A 14,575-nucleotide genomic window follows, 5' to 3' on the forward strand; every position below is an offset into this window, starting at 1 on the left:
TTTTGAAAACCAGTTACTGCTACGGTTAGCGTAAAGCATTCCAGGAAAAAACCCAACAGTGTAACTGAATTAATTTTTAGGCAGTTATGACCCCTTTAGTAAGCTGTTTTGATGAAGCTAAGGAATTCGGTTTCTTTTAGAGAAGCTTCGCATTCAGCAATGAGTTCTTGCTCCCGGGGGGGTGTCCGCCAGCAGCTGTAGGCAGGCAGGTCTGGGGGTCGCAGGGATGGGCGGGGGGAGCCGCGGAGGAGGCTGTTGCAGCGCTGCAGCCTGGTTTTAGCTGATCGCCTCCTTTCATTGCCAAAGCTGAGCGGTAGCGGAGACCGTGCGACTGGCAGAACCTAAGGGGCGAGCAGGGAGCTGGGCTACAGTGGGGGCGTTTATAGCTTCGGGGTTTGCTGCTAATGCCGTTGCTGGGAGGTGGTTCAGCAGCGAGCCCGGAGCAGGCGGGAGGGTGTGGGGAGAGCAGCCCTTCGGCACCAAAGGCAAGGGCACAGCATCTTCAGGCACTGCCTGTGCTCATTCCGCTGCAATTTAGATGAGATATTTGAAACTGCATCTTCATTTGGAGCCAGCCCTTTCTGGAATGATTGCTTGGTTAAGTGGTGAAGTTAAGTGCCTGTAGGCACTGGTCTCATGGGAAATTGTAGTTTATCCTGAAGAGCGAAGATTTCTTTTCTAAGTGCACTCAGGAAAAGCAAGCTTCATTTTCTGCTTAAAGAACAGGCTCATGGGGGGTTGGGTATAGGTTTTGATTTGCTTATAGAGCCTTCCTGTATAGTGGGGGGCAGGAAAGAGACTATAATGAAGAAATACTTGGCGAGGGGAGCGAGTGCTGTCTCCCCCTGCCCTCAAAGGAAGCATGCTGATCCCAGCTGGCCAGACTTCAACAGCTACAGTCTTCTCCTGATCCCATCAGAAGGACTTCTTACCCAAGCAAGAGGAGGCTACTTTTCTTCAACCTTGGAAAGAGGTAATTATCTTGATTTTTTTTTTTTTTTTTTAAAGAAATGAATGGAAGCACACTGAGCTACCAGCATGAAATTGGGTTTCTGTAAGTCCCCTCCTGATTACAAGTTCTTTTCTGAAGTTACCTGTGGAGAAAATTTGACAAGTCACTTCAAGAAACAGCAAATCATGTTTGGGACACAATTTACAAATTACTCTATTTAAAACTTTAATTTGTGATATTAATGACTGCAAAACACTTAGAATGACATTTGTTAAAGGCACATTTCATTTTAATGCATAGTGTACCATTCTAAAATATCCTAATTTCCTTACAAAGTGCTTCAGCAGCCACATACAGATAAAGTATAGCAAAATATATTTACAATCTAGGGTTTAAAATCTTAATCTGCCTAAAAATATTTAAAAAACTACAGAGATAAAATTAGTGCTTTCTTTCAGCTTAACTGGGTGAACATACCCTGCCCTCTAATTTTTTTATTTTTTTTTTTTAGTGATTTACTTAGATTAAAAAAAAGATTTCTGTACAAGATGTAGTTACAAAAGGTATTTTTGAGGATACTTTCGTAAGTGTTAAGCACCTTGTTAGATGCTCATATATATATTTGGGAACCAAAGAGAGTGAGCTGACTGTACCTCAAAAGTATTGGTTTCAGCTAGATACAGGAACATGATTTGTTTCTGATTAATTAGAATCTGGAAACAAGTAATGCTGGAAAGTTGACTCACTCTGCCAAACGTGATTTGTGGTGCCGGTAAAGATGCCTGCCTTGTTCCTGCCGGGGTGGTGGCGGTGCGAACGCTGATTTAGACCTGTTAACCATTAATTTTTTTACCCCCCTCCCCTCCTTCAGTCTCTCCCCTGCCAGACCGTGCAGGTCTGTCCAGCACTGTGATTTTGAACAACCACCTTGGTGTTGCACACTCGGGTGGTTTGCATTTCTTCTCTGAATGAATAAGATGACAAGTTCTGAATTCGTGAGTGCTGATTCTCGCTCTTAGCCAGCAACCTCCTGGCTGGGATGAACGTGTGAGATTACATACACTGTTGGCTCTGAATGGTGCTAGGGCTAAGGACCACGTGGGAAACTTATTTTCCAAGAAGTGATGTTTGCCTACAGAACACCAGATGCCAAAAATAGGTTGTGGTTTACAAGTATGCACAGTGTCTGGTCTAAGTTATTTTTCAACTTTTGAGGTACAGCTTTTAGTGTTAAGGGGTTTATAAAATATACACTGCTTTTATCAAAAATATTTATACATTCTGTTACAACGTATTGCTTTTACCCTCAGTAACTGCCAATCGATGTTCTGGAGTTCAGCGGCCTGTATGTATACACATACTTTTTTCACTCAGTTCTATCCTGTTCGCTTGGCCACTGTGCAAAATTAATGAAGTGGTATGATTAAATTACTTGCCTGGACATAATACATTACAACTTCCACATATACATGTTCGCAGCATGTATACATTGAAAACCCATGTGTTTTCCAAAAGTGAAACAATATTGTACAGCAGATACAGTATCTAGGTGGTTAGATAGAGACTGGTTAACTGATCTGCCCACTCGGTGAGTGGGAAAGGCAGGGGTCTGAGTACAGAAGTGGATGGGCTCGGGAAATGCATATGCTTTGCTCTGTGGTTACGCTGAGCAACATCCTTGTTACATTCTTTATATCGACCAGGGGTTTAAGCCATGCTTAAAAAGCTTGAAGGCAAAACTGTTTGGCAAGTGGCTTTGGTAAACTTTCTGGATTTTTCTTTGTAATGGAAGCACTTACATTGTTGTTATCTCAAAGGCAAGGCATTTAACAGTTTTCCTAATAAATACCATAGAAAATTTACAAAACAAGGCATATCTGTTCTCAATACCATTATTTTAAGAACACAAGATGAAGGTGTACATAGAAAGGTGTAGGTTTATAGACTGCACAAGATAATCAACTGAAATCATTTGCCTTCTCCAGCTAGAACCGTGTTCTGTGGGAGTATCATCAATATCCCAAACTTCTGTTCCAACGTGGCCGAGAGAAGTGATTACCTAGCTCAAAGTCTGCTTTTCCCACTTAAGGCAGATACTTTAAAGAGGGATGTTATCTGCTGTAGAAGAGCCAGAGAAACAGTACAGCTCCACGTGTGCCTGTGGGGGAAGCGGACCACAGCCCCGGTTCACCAACTCAGCTTAACAACTCCATAGACCTGCTTTCCAGTGCTCAGATAAAAAACAATATACAAGAGGCCACTCTTCACAAGAGTGTTAAAGCAGTACTTAAAAGGATCTTCATGTGATTTAAAAAAAAACACCCAGAAGCTACAGGTGGCACAGAGAGCAATTGAAGGGTGGGTATTCTTCTGAGAGAGGCATTCTTGTGAGCCAGTCAGCTGGGGTTTCACAGTGTCTGGAAGTTAACACCAATCAGCAATGTAATCAAAATCTCTGAACATTTCCTGCTCTTCTTCTGAAAGTATCCTTGGTTCCCGAGGTGGAGTGAGGATAGGTGCTTCGGAGGTAAATTCGTCATCAAAATTACTAACGTCTTCTCGTCCTCTAATGGTGGGTACAAAAGGAGGCTTCACTTTCTTGGCCAGTAAAGCATTCCAATCTATTAGCTGTAAAATAAACCAACTGATGTTCAGTTTCCCGTCTCTGCTCCTTCCTGTCCTTAGAAATAATATTGGTTTGTACTCACCCTGAAGAAGTGATGCTTTTTCACATCTTCAGCATCCTTCTCTCCAGCCCCAAGACGCCGCTCTGGATTTCTTCGTAGCAGCTGACAAAACATGCAAGATTTCAGTGCAGGGATTCAGGGGAAGGGGGAGGAGCTAGGGAGGATGGGTGCTGCTGTATAAACAGCAACGCCGAGATTAGATGGACAGTAAAATTCATAGCCCTGACCTACAGGAAAATTCTTGGTCCTCAAAGAAGTGGAAGGACAAAACTTTGGCTATACAGAGATAGAGAGCAGCGCTCTTGTAGAGATGCCTGAGCCTGTTAGCACAGCTGCACTAGCTGCCTGGCTGTGAGCACAGAGCAGGCTACTCCATCTTGCTGCCCTGGTACCCGAGGTGGGGGTGGGGCTGGTGTTCAGCACAGAGACATTGACACCGGTGCTGTTTGCTGGAGAGGGTACAGAATGTACCTAAGCTACTCTTTCTTGCTTGTCTCCGAAGAGAGATCACTCTGCTGTCCCCTGTGCCCAGTGATTTCACAGCAGCTGATTTACCAGGAGCGCTGAACCCTGCTTACACACCCAGCCAAATACCAGGGCTTTCTAGTCAACCCGAGGTTCAGTGTTCGAACTCGTGAATCGTGCTGCTGAGTGCAGACCCCTGGTTCCAGGCGTAGTGCCCAGCATCAGGGTGGGTTGATACGTTTGTGATGCAGCCATCAAAAAATGCCTGCTACATTATGTGGGAATTTCTCGGACGGGAAGAGCACACGCACAGCTACAGCTAGTAAATGATGAGCAAAGTGCAGGGGTAGGTGTAGCAGTCTCCTGTAGATATGGGCATGACAGTTTTCACAGTAACAATACCCTCCCCAGGTACTGCCTTAAAACTATTCTTCCTGCTTTCTCTAGACAAATGCTGTCTCCCTAGGAGTAAGCAATCATTTTAAGCTATAGAATATTTACGCTACTGCTTCAGTACTTATGTCACAGTGACTACTGTGGCATGCTTTAAACTTGCATGCTGCAGCATGTTGCTGCATTGGGTGCTAGACTGGTGTTCGGTGGCAAAGCCGCAGTAAGTTGAGAGGTGGCTTCCAAGGGCTTCGGCCACCTCCAGCAGGTGTCCTTCCATCGACTGTGATAAGCTTGTAAGGCAGGTTCGAGCAACTTTAGATAAGTCGAGGCATAACACTAAGGAATAGCATTAGTAACAGCCATAAACAAGACCAGCTGTTCTTTGCCAAGAATGGGACTGCAGATGCCATGTGTACAGTGTTTCCTGCCCCAGTTGGAAGGAAACCAAAAAGATTTAGATGTCTTTGTCACATGAATATTTTAATTCAATGTTAATCTACCAAATAGGTCAATGCAGCAGTGTTCTGCTAGGGAAAGAGAGCTGAACCACCCCAGCTAGATAGGACTAGGACACTTAGTTTAGGCAGAAAATAGAGCCTCTAGTGTTTTATGTTTTAAAAAGAAAAACTTGCTCCTGAATGAAGTGGAATGGCACTGACAATTTTTATTTCAGGTGATAGGCAGCATGGCACAGCATAAATGAAGCAAGTCTGAAATTTTAACTCTAGAAAAAAAATACCAAGTGTAGGTTCTTCCAAGTATTTTGTTCCTCACAAAAGTAATCAACTTCCTTAATGTTGGAAAGGAAATGGGATAAGAGGGGAATACTGTAATATTACGATTATGTTCTTACCCGTCTCATTATAGAGATGGCTTCTGTAGACAGAAATCGTGGATATCTCACTTCATCATTTACAATACTGTCAAACACCTCTTCTTCATCATCTCCAGGGAAGGGAGACTATAATGCAAGTAATAAAGAAAACCCACTATAAAACAGGCTTAAAAATCACTTACAATTGAAAGCAACATATATTCAGCTGACAGTTCGGAATTAGACACCCTGAAATGAAGTCTTCCTTTTCTCAGGAACAGGATATGGTCATTTTCCATAAAAGAGAAAAGACAAGTTGGTATTATCCCTTAATTCTTACTGAAAGGCTATGCTTTAAAAATGTGCTTTCAGAAGTAGAAGCACCTAGAACCGGTATCTTCTTCAAACCCTGACACAAGATACACGGGGAATCTGGAAAGTATATATCAGCTCTTCCTTGGGACAGCTGCCGTTCCCAAGTAACATGGTCAAGGCTCATTTGCTTTTGTAGTTATCTTTGGCATGTTACAGCTCACGGGATTTCAAACTGTTTTGAAGAGGCCTGACAGATACAGGTGACACCCTACAAGCTTTCGGTCCTTTTTTACCTGAAAGGAAGTGAAAGGAAGTTGAATGATCACCTTCTTTGAAAAAGAACAAAACGATGAGCAACTGTATAGTTTTTCTCTGGTTTTTAGCACGTAAGCCATCACCACGCTACCTGGGAGACACTATAGCAAAGCAGACTGAAAGCAAAGCCATGTACGCAATGGGAACTAACTATTCAATAACAATTTTATACCAGCTTATTTACATGGAGCTGGGGCATTCCATTTTAGCGATATGCAAATGATAAACAGCATCGTGTTCGGCAAAACCTTTCACTACTATCCAGCCTTCCGTGATGAAGTTCGTGTCCATACGAGCTACAGGAGTTCAGGAGTTTATTTTCTCCCCAAACACATTTGGAAGCGGACTGCTTGAGCTGTATGCATCCAAATTTGACAGTAACAGATGTGTGCTGGAAACTGGGCTCCCCAAAACCAGATGTGCTATGTTCTTGCTTAGAGACGCTGATATTAATGTGCCAGTACTGTAATTTGATTTAAGGTATAATGACGCAATTAAAAACCAAAATAAAAATCTAGAGGTTAAGTCCTGGACCAGCTACAACTCATTCACTACCACAACTACTGATAATTCAAGCTCATGACACATGACTCATCAACTACAGCATTACACCAGCTAGTGTCGGGTAAGTAGCTGCTCAGTATTTAATAATTCTTTTTCTTGAAACACATCAAGATGCTAGTCTGTAAAACTAGATATGCCTATACATACTGTATATACAAGTATTGATACAGCTGTGGCAGGTAGGGCATATTAAACATTGACAGGCTGGTACCTTGAGTTTTGTAACCTTTTTAACATATATTAGCTTTATGAGTCCATTGTATCTTACTAGAACTTACCTCACCCACCAGCATCTCATAGATAAGTACACCAAGACCCCACCAGTCTACAGCTCTTGTATAGGAAGTTTCTGTCAGCACCTCTGGAGCAAGAAATTCCGGTGTGCCGCAGAACGTGCTTGTTCTGTCTCCAAATCCCATTCCTGAAAAGTTACAGTTAATGAAAATCACGCAGTATTTGCTGCCACTTTACAACCTACTCCTCCAGCAACTAAAACCTCTCTCTAGAGCAACTTCAGTCAATACTGTAGTTCCAGGGCCTCTCCTGAAGGCTCAGGCCACCGAGGTGAAATATTCCCCACTTCATCCCTCCCATACCCTTGTTCCACGTGCTTCAGTATGAGTGTTTCTATCCCTAGCTATACGCAATGAGCCAAATTAACTTTCCAGTTACACCTTTGCCACCCTGTTATCTTTGCTTGGAAAGATACACTCTTATGCTGTGTTTCTCCTAGTTAGCAGGGGAAAATGTGGTACCCTAGTTTAGTCAAACATGCCTACTGTGGATGCTTCTGTAGTGGCAAAACTACATATAGTAAAGTAAAACACGGAGTGTAGCATAACCATTTAGAGCAATTCGCAAAACCTGTATATCTGCAAAAGGGGCACAGTTTGGGACGTCAGCACCACAAGGCCTGATGTGGCACTGCCAGTGTAGGTACTGCAGAAAGCTTAAAAAGAACATGTACTGTAGCAGTCAGCAAATCTAACAGCTTTCCTTGTACCATAAAATGACAAAAGGAAATGAGGACTTTTTGTAGTGAAAGTCACGGGATTCACCCGAGGATATTGCAGGCAGCAGTGATGTTTGAACGCCTGCTGAATTTACTGAACTCGCTCTCATACGGAGGACAGGGTATATAAATTGGAGAAGGGAATGGACCTTTCCAGATCTGCCTCCCCAGTGGGGTTTGAGAAAGACACTGCAGTTTCACTTGCTACCTCTATTTTAGGTCTTACGTGAAAAGTAGCTGCCAGTAGTGTCATGCTTGAAAGTAACTTTCTAGCATCTAGCCTTCCCTTTTGGGACACATTTTCTATTTTAGTTATAGTATACTTTGTGTGTCATTTCCATATAGTTAGAGTTGTGACTATCTAAGAGTTAAAAAAAATAATAATTAATTTGTAAAAAGTTAGAGTGAGATAGGTACTTGATTTCATTGTAGTGTCTACACATTCAGAATGAGAAAAAAACCACCTAATGCTTTTTCTGCTAACTTGTAAAATGCAGCAGTATGCCTTATTAATAAGCAGGGATATGAGGTGATGCTTCACAACTGAAAAAAATAAAAATAATAATAAAAAAAAGAGAGCTATGCTCCTGATATTCCTCTACTAAGTTCCTCCCACCTCTACATTTGTACAGTCAGAGATGTATTTCTTTCCTTCAGATGATACAGGGTAAGTATACTACACACGTTTGACAGTCCAAAAGTCTCAAGGAACAGTCAGGAGTAAGACAGACTATGGAATTGCCCTAGAGATAAACTTAAAGGGCCATTACCTTCTTTGCAAAGACCAAAATCAGCAATTTTCACGAAGCCTTCTGTGTCCAGCAGTAAGTTATCCAACTTCAAATCTCTAAATTAACATTTGAGAACAAAATCGCATCACTGATGTTTCTTCAGTACTATTCAGAATAATGGAAATTCATCTGCTGGAAATGGGTCAATGGCTACTTACCTATATACTATTTTGTGTTCATGTAAATACTGAAGTCCAAGAACCACACATGCAGCATAGAATCTGTTGAAAAAGTTAAAATTTAAATCAATTTCAGTCTTGGTTTTCAGAATGTGAAGTCCATTATGACTGATCTTTTTTATTAAACATCCTCTGAAAATCACCGTTTTTGTTTTTTTTTTTTTTTTTTGAGGTACAGATCAGTTTTATACAAAGGTCAGAGTTTTGAAGCCAGATGGCAAAAATGCTTCAACTTGCAGCTTTCAAGCTGTAGTATGTTCGCTTGGCCTGAGGATAAATTTTCTGTAGCGTCTGCTGCCATGGCATTGAATGATTTCTAATTTGGTTTATTCTTTCCCTTTTTAGCCTTGTCTGCTAAGTTTTCATCTAGCTTTTTTATGCAATCTTTTAAAAAAATAGAGTATTACAAACATTAAATATTTTTGAGTATTTGAAAATATATAATTTTTTAATTCAATAGATTCCAACACATTAAATCTGCACGTGTCTGTGTCTAATGAAATCAGTTAAGATTCTTTGACCCTTTTAAAAAGTACTGAAATTACAACGTAGAGGCATGTGGTGATGAAGATCTTTGTTCTTATCCACTGAACAAAGTGCCCTCCACTTAATGCCACAAAAAAGTATATAGACGGATACTCACACTGCTCTCGGTTCAGAGAAGACATCAGTATGAATGTGCATCATCAGATCCCCACCAGCAGCGTATTCCATTACAAAGCAAACGTGATCTTTGGTTTGGAAACAAGCAAAAAGGTTCACCAAGAAGGGATGTCTTACACTATTCACAGTTTCAAATATTCGCTTTTCACACATCAAGCTGCAAACAGAAAAATCCGTAAAAGTGTAAAGCTGAATCCTGAACTACAATTTTTTAACTCTCAGAAACCATTGGGAACTTATACCTTATGCTTTTTCCTCTAGTCCTCAGGATAAAATAACATCTTTTGTTTCAGAACAGAGGTTTTAATACTTGCACACATTAAGTTGATGCCAGGATTTCCACAAATTTACACTTAGCTTTCACAAATGAAAAAGGAAACCTGGCAGTCCATGAAAATGGTACCCTGCCAATTTTTCTCCCGCATACTTCAGACCTGTATTAAGTATGTATCAATACTATGTGACATTAGCTTCAATCCATTTTTATTTTAATTGTATACAACACATAAAGTGGAAAAATAGTAACAATATTATAGACATTTTCTATAGTAATTCCAGATTATTTCTTCTTAAGCCAATTGGTTAATTTGTAGCTTATTCCTAATACAGTTATCTTCCTGCAAGTCAAATGAATATTGTCACTATTAAACAGCTGTAAAAGCACCTTCTTGTGCTAAAACTAGACACTTTTGTAACTGTCATTTCACTTACAAGCAGAGAAAAAAATAATCTGGGTTTTGGGACAAAAAGATTAAAAAAAAAATACAACAGTGGAGTACACACAGGACTTAAAGGAAAATATGATGAAGCGGGACAGTATCTTACAGGTTGAGAAATACCATCATAGATGTTTCTGCCAGTAAAGAAAACATAGTCACTGTTCTCCTGAAATGTGATGGAAGTCTATAGAACAAGTAATTAAAATAAATAATTGCCAGAGAACCTAAATGAAAAACAGGATCAGCTTTAAGTCAGAGCTGTAGTACAGGCACGGTAAGAGAGGCACTAAAACAAATCAATATTCCTGGGCTACACCGCTCCTCTCCTTGCCCCAGAAGAAAGGCTACACTTCTGCAGCAGCCAGCCAAGCAGGGAGATGGCAACTTGTTTTGCTCCTTCACTGTATTTAACTGCTGGTTGGTAGAGCTTACAGTTGTATGCAGAAAAAACCCCACGATTTATGGAATCCATGTATTGCATCTTACAAACTGACCTGTCTACTTCATCACGAGCGACAATATCTCCTTTCTTTAAGGCTTTAATTGCAAACATCTCATTTGTGTTTTTGTACTCTGCCAGCAGCACCTAGAACAGAAGATAAGTGATTCACTTAAGAGGTATATCTAGTTTTTATATAGCCTTGACACTTAATATAGCCTTTTGACATTTACCTTTCCAAAGTGTCCTCTGCCCAGTACAGCACAACATCTGAAATCCTTCAGACTGAACTGAAATCTTTGTTGTGACCTATGTAAATAAAAACCCAGTCAAAAATCTTCTAATTTGTTAACTTTAAGAAATACTATTCAGATCAACAACAAAACCACTGCATTTTTACCTCCTATCTTCAGGCTCTCGGATGTTGGTGTATTTTATGTCTGAATGGGGAGTATCAGGCTCACAGATTATTTCAGGCTGGAGTTTTGGGACAATACTATTTCTGCCACTTTCAAAATCAAAAGTTGTTACTTCATCCTGTGAAGAAAAAGAAGTCTGAAAGTGTAAAACTGATTATCAAAGCAAATGAATGCAGATATTGTACTATAACCACGTGAAATTCTTAACACAAGAATTTTCTATACTAAACTGCTGTACTTTTAAGATGATACAGTCAGGCAAGCTTTTAACAGACCGATGAAACCTATTGCTCCAGTCATTCTGCTCTTTGTTAATAAAGCCATTCCCTGAATAATGATTTTGGGTGTTTTTTCAGTGGTGGAACCAATGACACAGAGAGTTAAACATACCAACATGCAGTTTGCCACCAAGAGTGACTGGAGCATTCTGTTGAGACAATTACTTATGTTTAAGCTAAGGGAGCGTATGCTGAAATATAAAGGAAGAAATCCATCATGAAGATGCCAATTTTGCAACCTTCTTAAACTGTACAGCCAAAATTTTTCAAGTTACTTGCCTGAGATGGTGCATCAGGAGCCTTTATCTCAGAGGAAGATTCACATATTTCCCCAAGGGAAGATGCACGGGGTGGAGCAGGTGGAGGCTCAGGCTCGAGTTCGAAGTCCAATTTGGCTACAGGAGAGTCACTGACAAGAAAAAAACCAAACTCCTCAGCCTATAGCAGAGACTAATAGTATGAAAACCAAGTTAAAAATGCAAGTTATGCAGATTTACCCTAAAACAAATCTTGTACGTGTAGATCTGTCTATAAAATGGATGTCCAAAATTAAAACATTGAAGGGTCTGCAGTCTTGCAGAATAAACAGGTTTTATTAAAGTACATTACATACTTCAGGGTATAAGAATCTCACTGTTACTCTTGCTCTTAAAAGTACTGAAAAATTGTAAATATTGCCTACCTGGCTGGCAGTGTTAGTTCAGGAATGTGTGCATCAACCACTGGCCCAGTAGCAGGCACCGGTGCTTGAGGGCTGAAGGTGCCAGAGTGATTTACTGTAGGAATAGCTCTTCTTACCAGCCTTCCCCAAGTGGCAATATTAATATTCATTTGAGGAGCTCTGAGAAATGTTTTGCCTGTGGATATTGTGAAAAAAGAAAATAGAGTGCAAGTAATTTCCTTACTTATTACCAAAAGCTATAATTAAAAAAAATAATCACATTAATCAGTTTATGGTTTATGAATAAAAAACTGAATTTGTCATATTCCTTAGCAATTCCTAATTATTCACTATTAAATGCTAATGCATAATAAGGTATTCTAAAACAAAACCCTTCTAAATGCAATGCCAAATACTTCATTATCAACAGCTTTATTCACAAATATTCGGGGTTTATAAAAAAAAACATCACGGATCTGTACCATTTTTAAGCTTTACATGTTTATATTAAAACAATCACCTTGCTGTTTTGAAAAAATTTTCTTCTGCCTCTGGAGTTTTGGTCTTCTTTCAATAACCGGATTAAAAAATGTAACCTGCAGTTCAAATAATGTGTGTTATAATTCAGGTTTCAGAACAAAATGCATTCTTAAAAGTTTAAGAAAATCTTCTCAAATTATTCTGCAATACAATACTTGCAAGTACGCTCAAGTGCTTTGAAGAAACATTCTTACCTCTGCAAACAGAGTGCCCTGGGGTTCAAGATAGAGACACATGCCATGCCGTTGGTTATCCAGGAAATCTTCCAACCTCAGAAACTTTACTGCACACAAAGATCTCCAGTCACGCCAATAAACCGAGATTTCTAGTTCACGTGACTGCAACAGGAAACATGTACACAGGAAATTACTTGTCAGTAATTGCTCTGCAAGAATCGCCTCTGTACAACCGTAACACCTAGCATTCAAGAGCTGTTACTTTAAAAGTGTGCCAGGGCTAATTAGCCACACTGAGCAAGCTCCCACTAGGGTGACTGTAGCATTTCACTTCAGTGCAGGTGTGATTACCAGTGTCCAAATACAAGTACAAGTGTAAAATTCCCCCAAGAGTAGAAGGAGAGAGGCACAAACAGTCACCAGACTTTCTGAGTCAGTCTAGCAGCACTGCTGGTTCAAGATATTTTAGCTTAAGCTCTGACAACAAATTTTTACCTGTGTTTAGAAACCTCAGCTTCACTAGTTTTCCATATTATTTACAAGTATCAATTCCATTTCACAGCTGCATAGTGACATTTTAGCACCCACATACACATTATAATGCAAGACTTTATATAGTATCTCCAGAAATACATATGTTTTTTGTAACATGGCTGTGAAGAGGGGCCAAAAAATTTAAACAAGAAATACTGCTGTATCTTGCTGGTGGGATTTATGTATTCTTAGAGTGTTTTACATGCTTGATACAAAATGTGAAGGAACCTGCAATACAATGTAACAGCAGCATTGTATGTTACTAAGTTTAGTTAGCTCAGCTTAATTCCACCATTATGCATCAGTTTACTGTCTTTATATAATAGCTGTAGTTTTTTTAAAAACCACAAGTTAAGAAGGAGGAACAGATTTTTTTTAAAAAAAAAAAAAAAAAAAAAAAAGACAACAGGGTTTGGAACTTGCATTTCAAATATAGAAGGATGTGTGGTCTGCCCAGCAGAAGCAAGGTCCTTTTCTGGCACCAAAAAAGCATCTAATATTGAGTTTTTAGCGAACGTGACACATACTAGGCTGGTAGACACAGCTACTAAACTTTGACTAGTTCTAGTTTTAATCTGAGAATAATCAAGGCTTCAGGACTCCACAGCTGCTAGTTTTGTTCTGCACCACTTCTAATTTGGTGCACAAAATCCTAACACACCTGAATTTCTCTACTTGCAGTTCTAAAATTGCTTCCTTCCTAGGTGGAAAGAATTTGGTTTGGGGCTCAGAGAGGTGAGGTGAAGCAGGGAGAGAGCAAAACCAAAAAGGTGGCTTTTTTTTTTTTTTCTTCTGATTTGCTTTAAATATAGACTGGAGATTACATTTAGGGTCCTGAAATATAGTTTCATTTTCAGTCCATTTTAAACACTGATGGAAAAAAAAAATCCTTTTACTTTAAAATGCTATGACTATCAAATATCTAAAAAACACATGCTTGATTAAACCTATATAACATAAGCTGTCTTCAAAAGGTGTGAGGAAAGAAATATCAAGTATCATTTTGATACTTGTGTCCTCCAAGTAACTTTTAAAGTTCTGGGAAAGAACTATTAGTGAACTTATTTATTATTCCTAAAGGATTGATCACTTCCATATGAGAACACTTACAGAAGCACTATAAAAATTGCATGACATAGCTTTACGAAAATATCCAAACTATCTGATACTAGAATTTACTGATAAATATTGAGAAGTTGATGATCCTAATAAAAATTTAAGCCCCATCTATCACAGGTTAAAAAGATGGTACAACCTGGAAAAAAAACATTAAGTCAGTTTGTAGGCCAGAAAAGTAAAATTTCTAGAATGCCAGCCCAGCATAACAGCTTGACCCCAGGGAGCTCATTCTGTGCACATGTGAAATTTGAACAAAATCACAATAACAGGAAAAAAATATAAAGCGACATGAAATTAATTTAAAGAATCTACTATAGGTGTCAACGAAGTAAGACTGTATTTTTACCCTGTCTAGTTCCAGTGTAAATTTCTGATCCCATGACTGATTGGAAATAGGTTTCCAGCTAGTTTGACCAACCACAGTGTTATCCAGCTTCAGTACAGCACAGACTTCATCTGTAAGTAAAGTACACAAACTCAGCTTAAATCTTTAAGAGGATTTTCCGCAAACAAAAAAAATCTTCAGTAAGTTTCCCTTTA

The 14,575-nt window shown here is 39.5% G+C and overlaps 1 protein-coding gene across 2 annotated transcripts in view; it reads right to left on the reverse strand.

Moving 5' to 3' along the window:
* Window positions 1–1,152: 1,152 nt before the first annotated feature.
* PKN2 (protein kinase N2) overlaps window positions 1,153–14,575 on the reverse strand; it is a 56,423-nt gene continuing 43,000 nt past the window's right edge. For both annotated transcript variants that reach the window (XM_055815102.1, XM_055815103.1), the window contains 15 exons: window positions 14,382–14,491; window positions 12,401–12,544; window positions 12,187–12,262; window positions 11,688–11,862; window positions 11,285–11,414; window positions 10,709–10,845; window positions 10,542–10,617; window positions 10,364–10,455; window positions 9,131–9,307; window positions 8,467–8,529; window positions 8,288–8,364; window positions 6,784–6,926; window positions 5,351–5,458; window positions 3,661–3,741; window positions 1,153–3,580 (listed from right to left, as the gene is read on the reverse strand). In XM_055815102.1, the coding sequence (XP_055671077.1) occupies window positions 3,377–3,580; window positions 3,661–3,741; window positions 5,351–5,458; window positions 6,784–6,926; window positions 8,288–8,364; window positions 8,467–8,529; window positions 9,131–9,307; window positions 10,364–10,455; window positions 10,542–10,617; window positions 10,709–10,845; window positions 11,285–11,414; window positions 11,688–11,862; window positions 12,187–12,262; window positions 12,401–12,544; window positions 14,382–14,491 (1,793 nt within the window). In that variant the 3' untranslated portion in view covers window positions 1,153–3,376. The remainder of the gene's footprint in view (window positions 3,581–3,660; window positions 3,742–5,350; window positions 5,459–6,783; window positions 6,927–8,287; window positions 8,365–8,466; window positions 8,530–9,130; window positions 9,308–10,363; window positions 10,456–10,541; window positions 10,618–10,708; window positions 10,846–11,284; window positions 11,415–11,687; window positions 11,863–12,186; window positions 12,263–12,400; window positions 12,545–14,381; window positions 14,492–14,575) is intronic.

This window comes from Falco peregrinus, chromosome 10 (genome assembly GCF_023634155.1).
Source record: "Falco peregrinus isolate bFalPer1 chromosome 10, bFalPer1.pri, whole genome shotgun sequence".
NCBI lineage: Eukaryota > Metazoa > Chordata > Aves > Falconiformes > Falconidae > Falco > Falco peregrinus.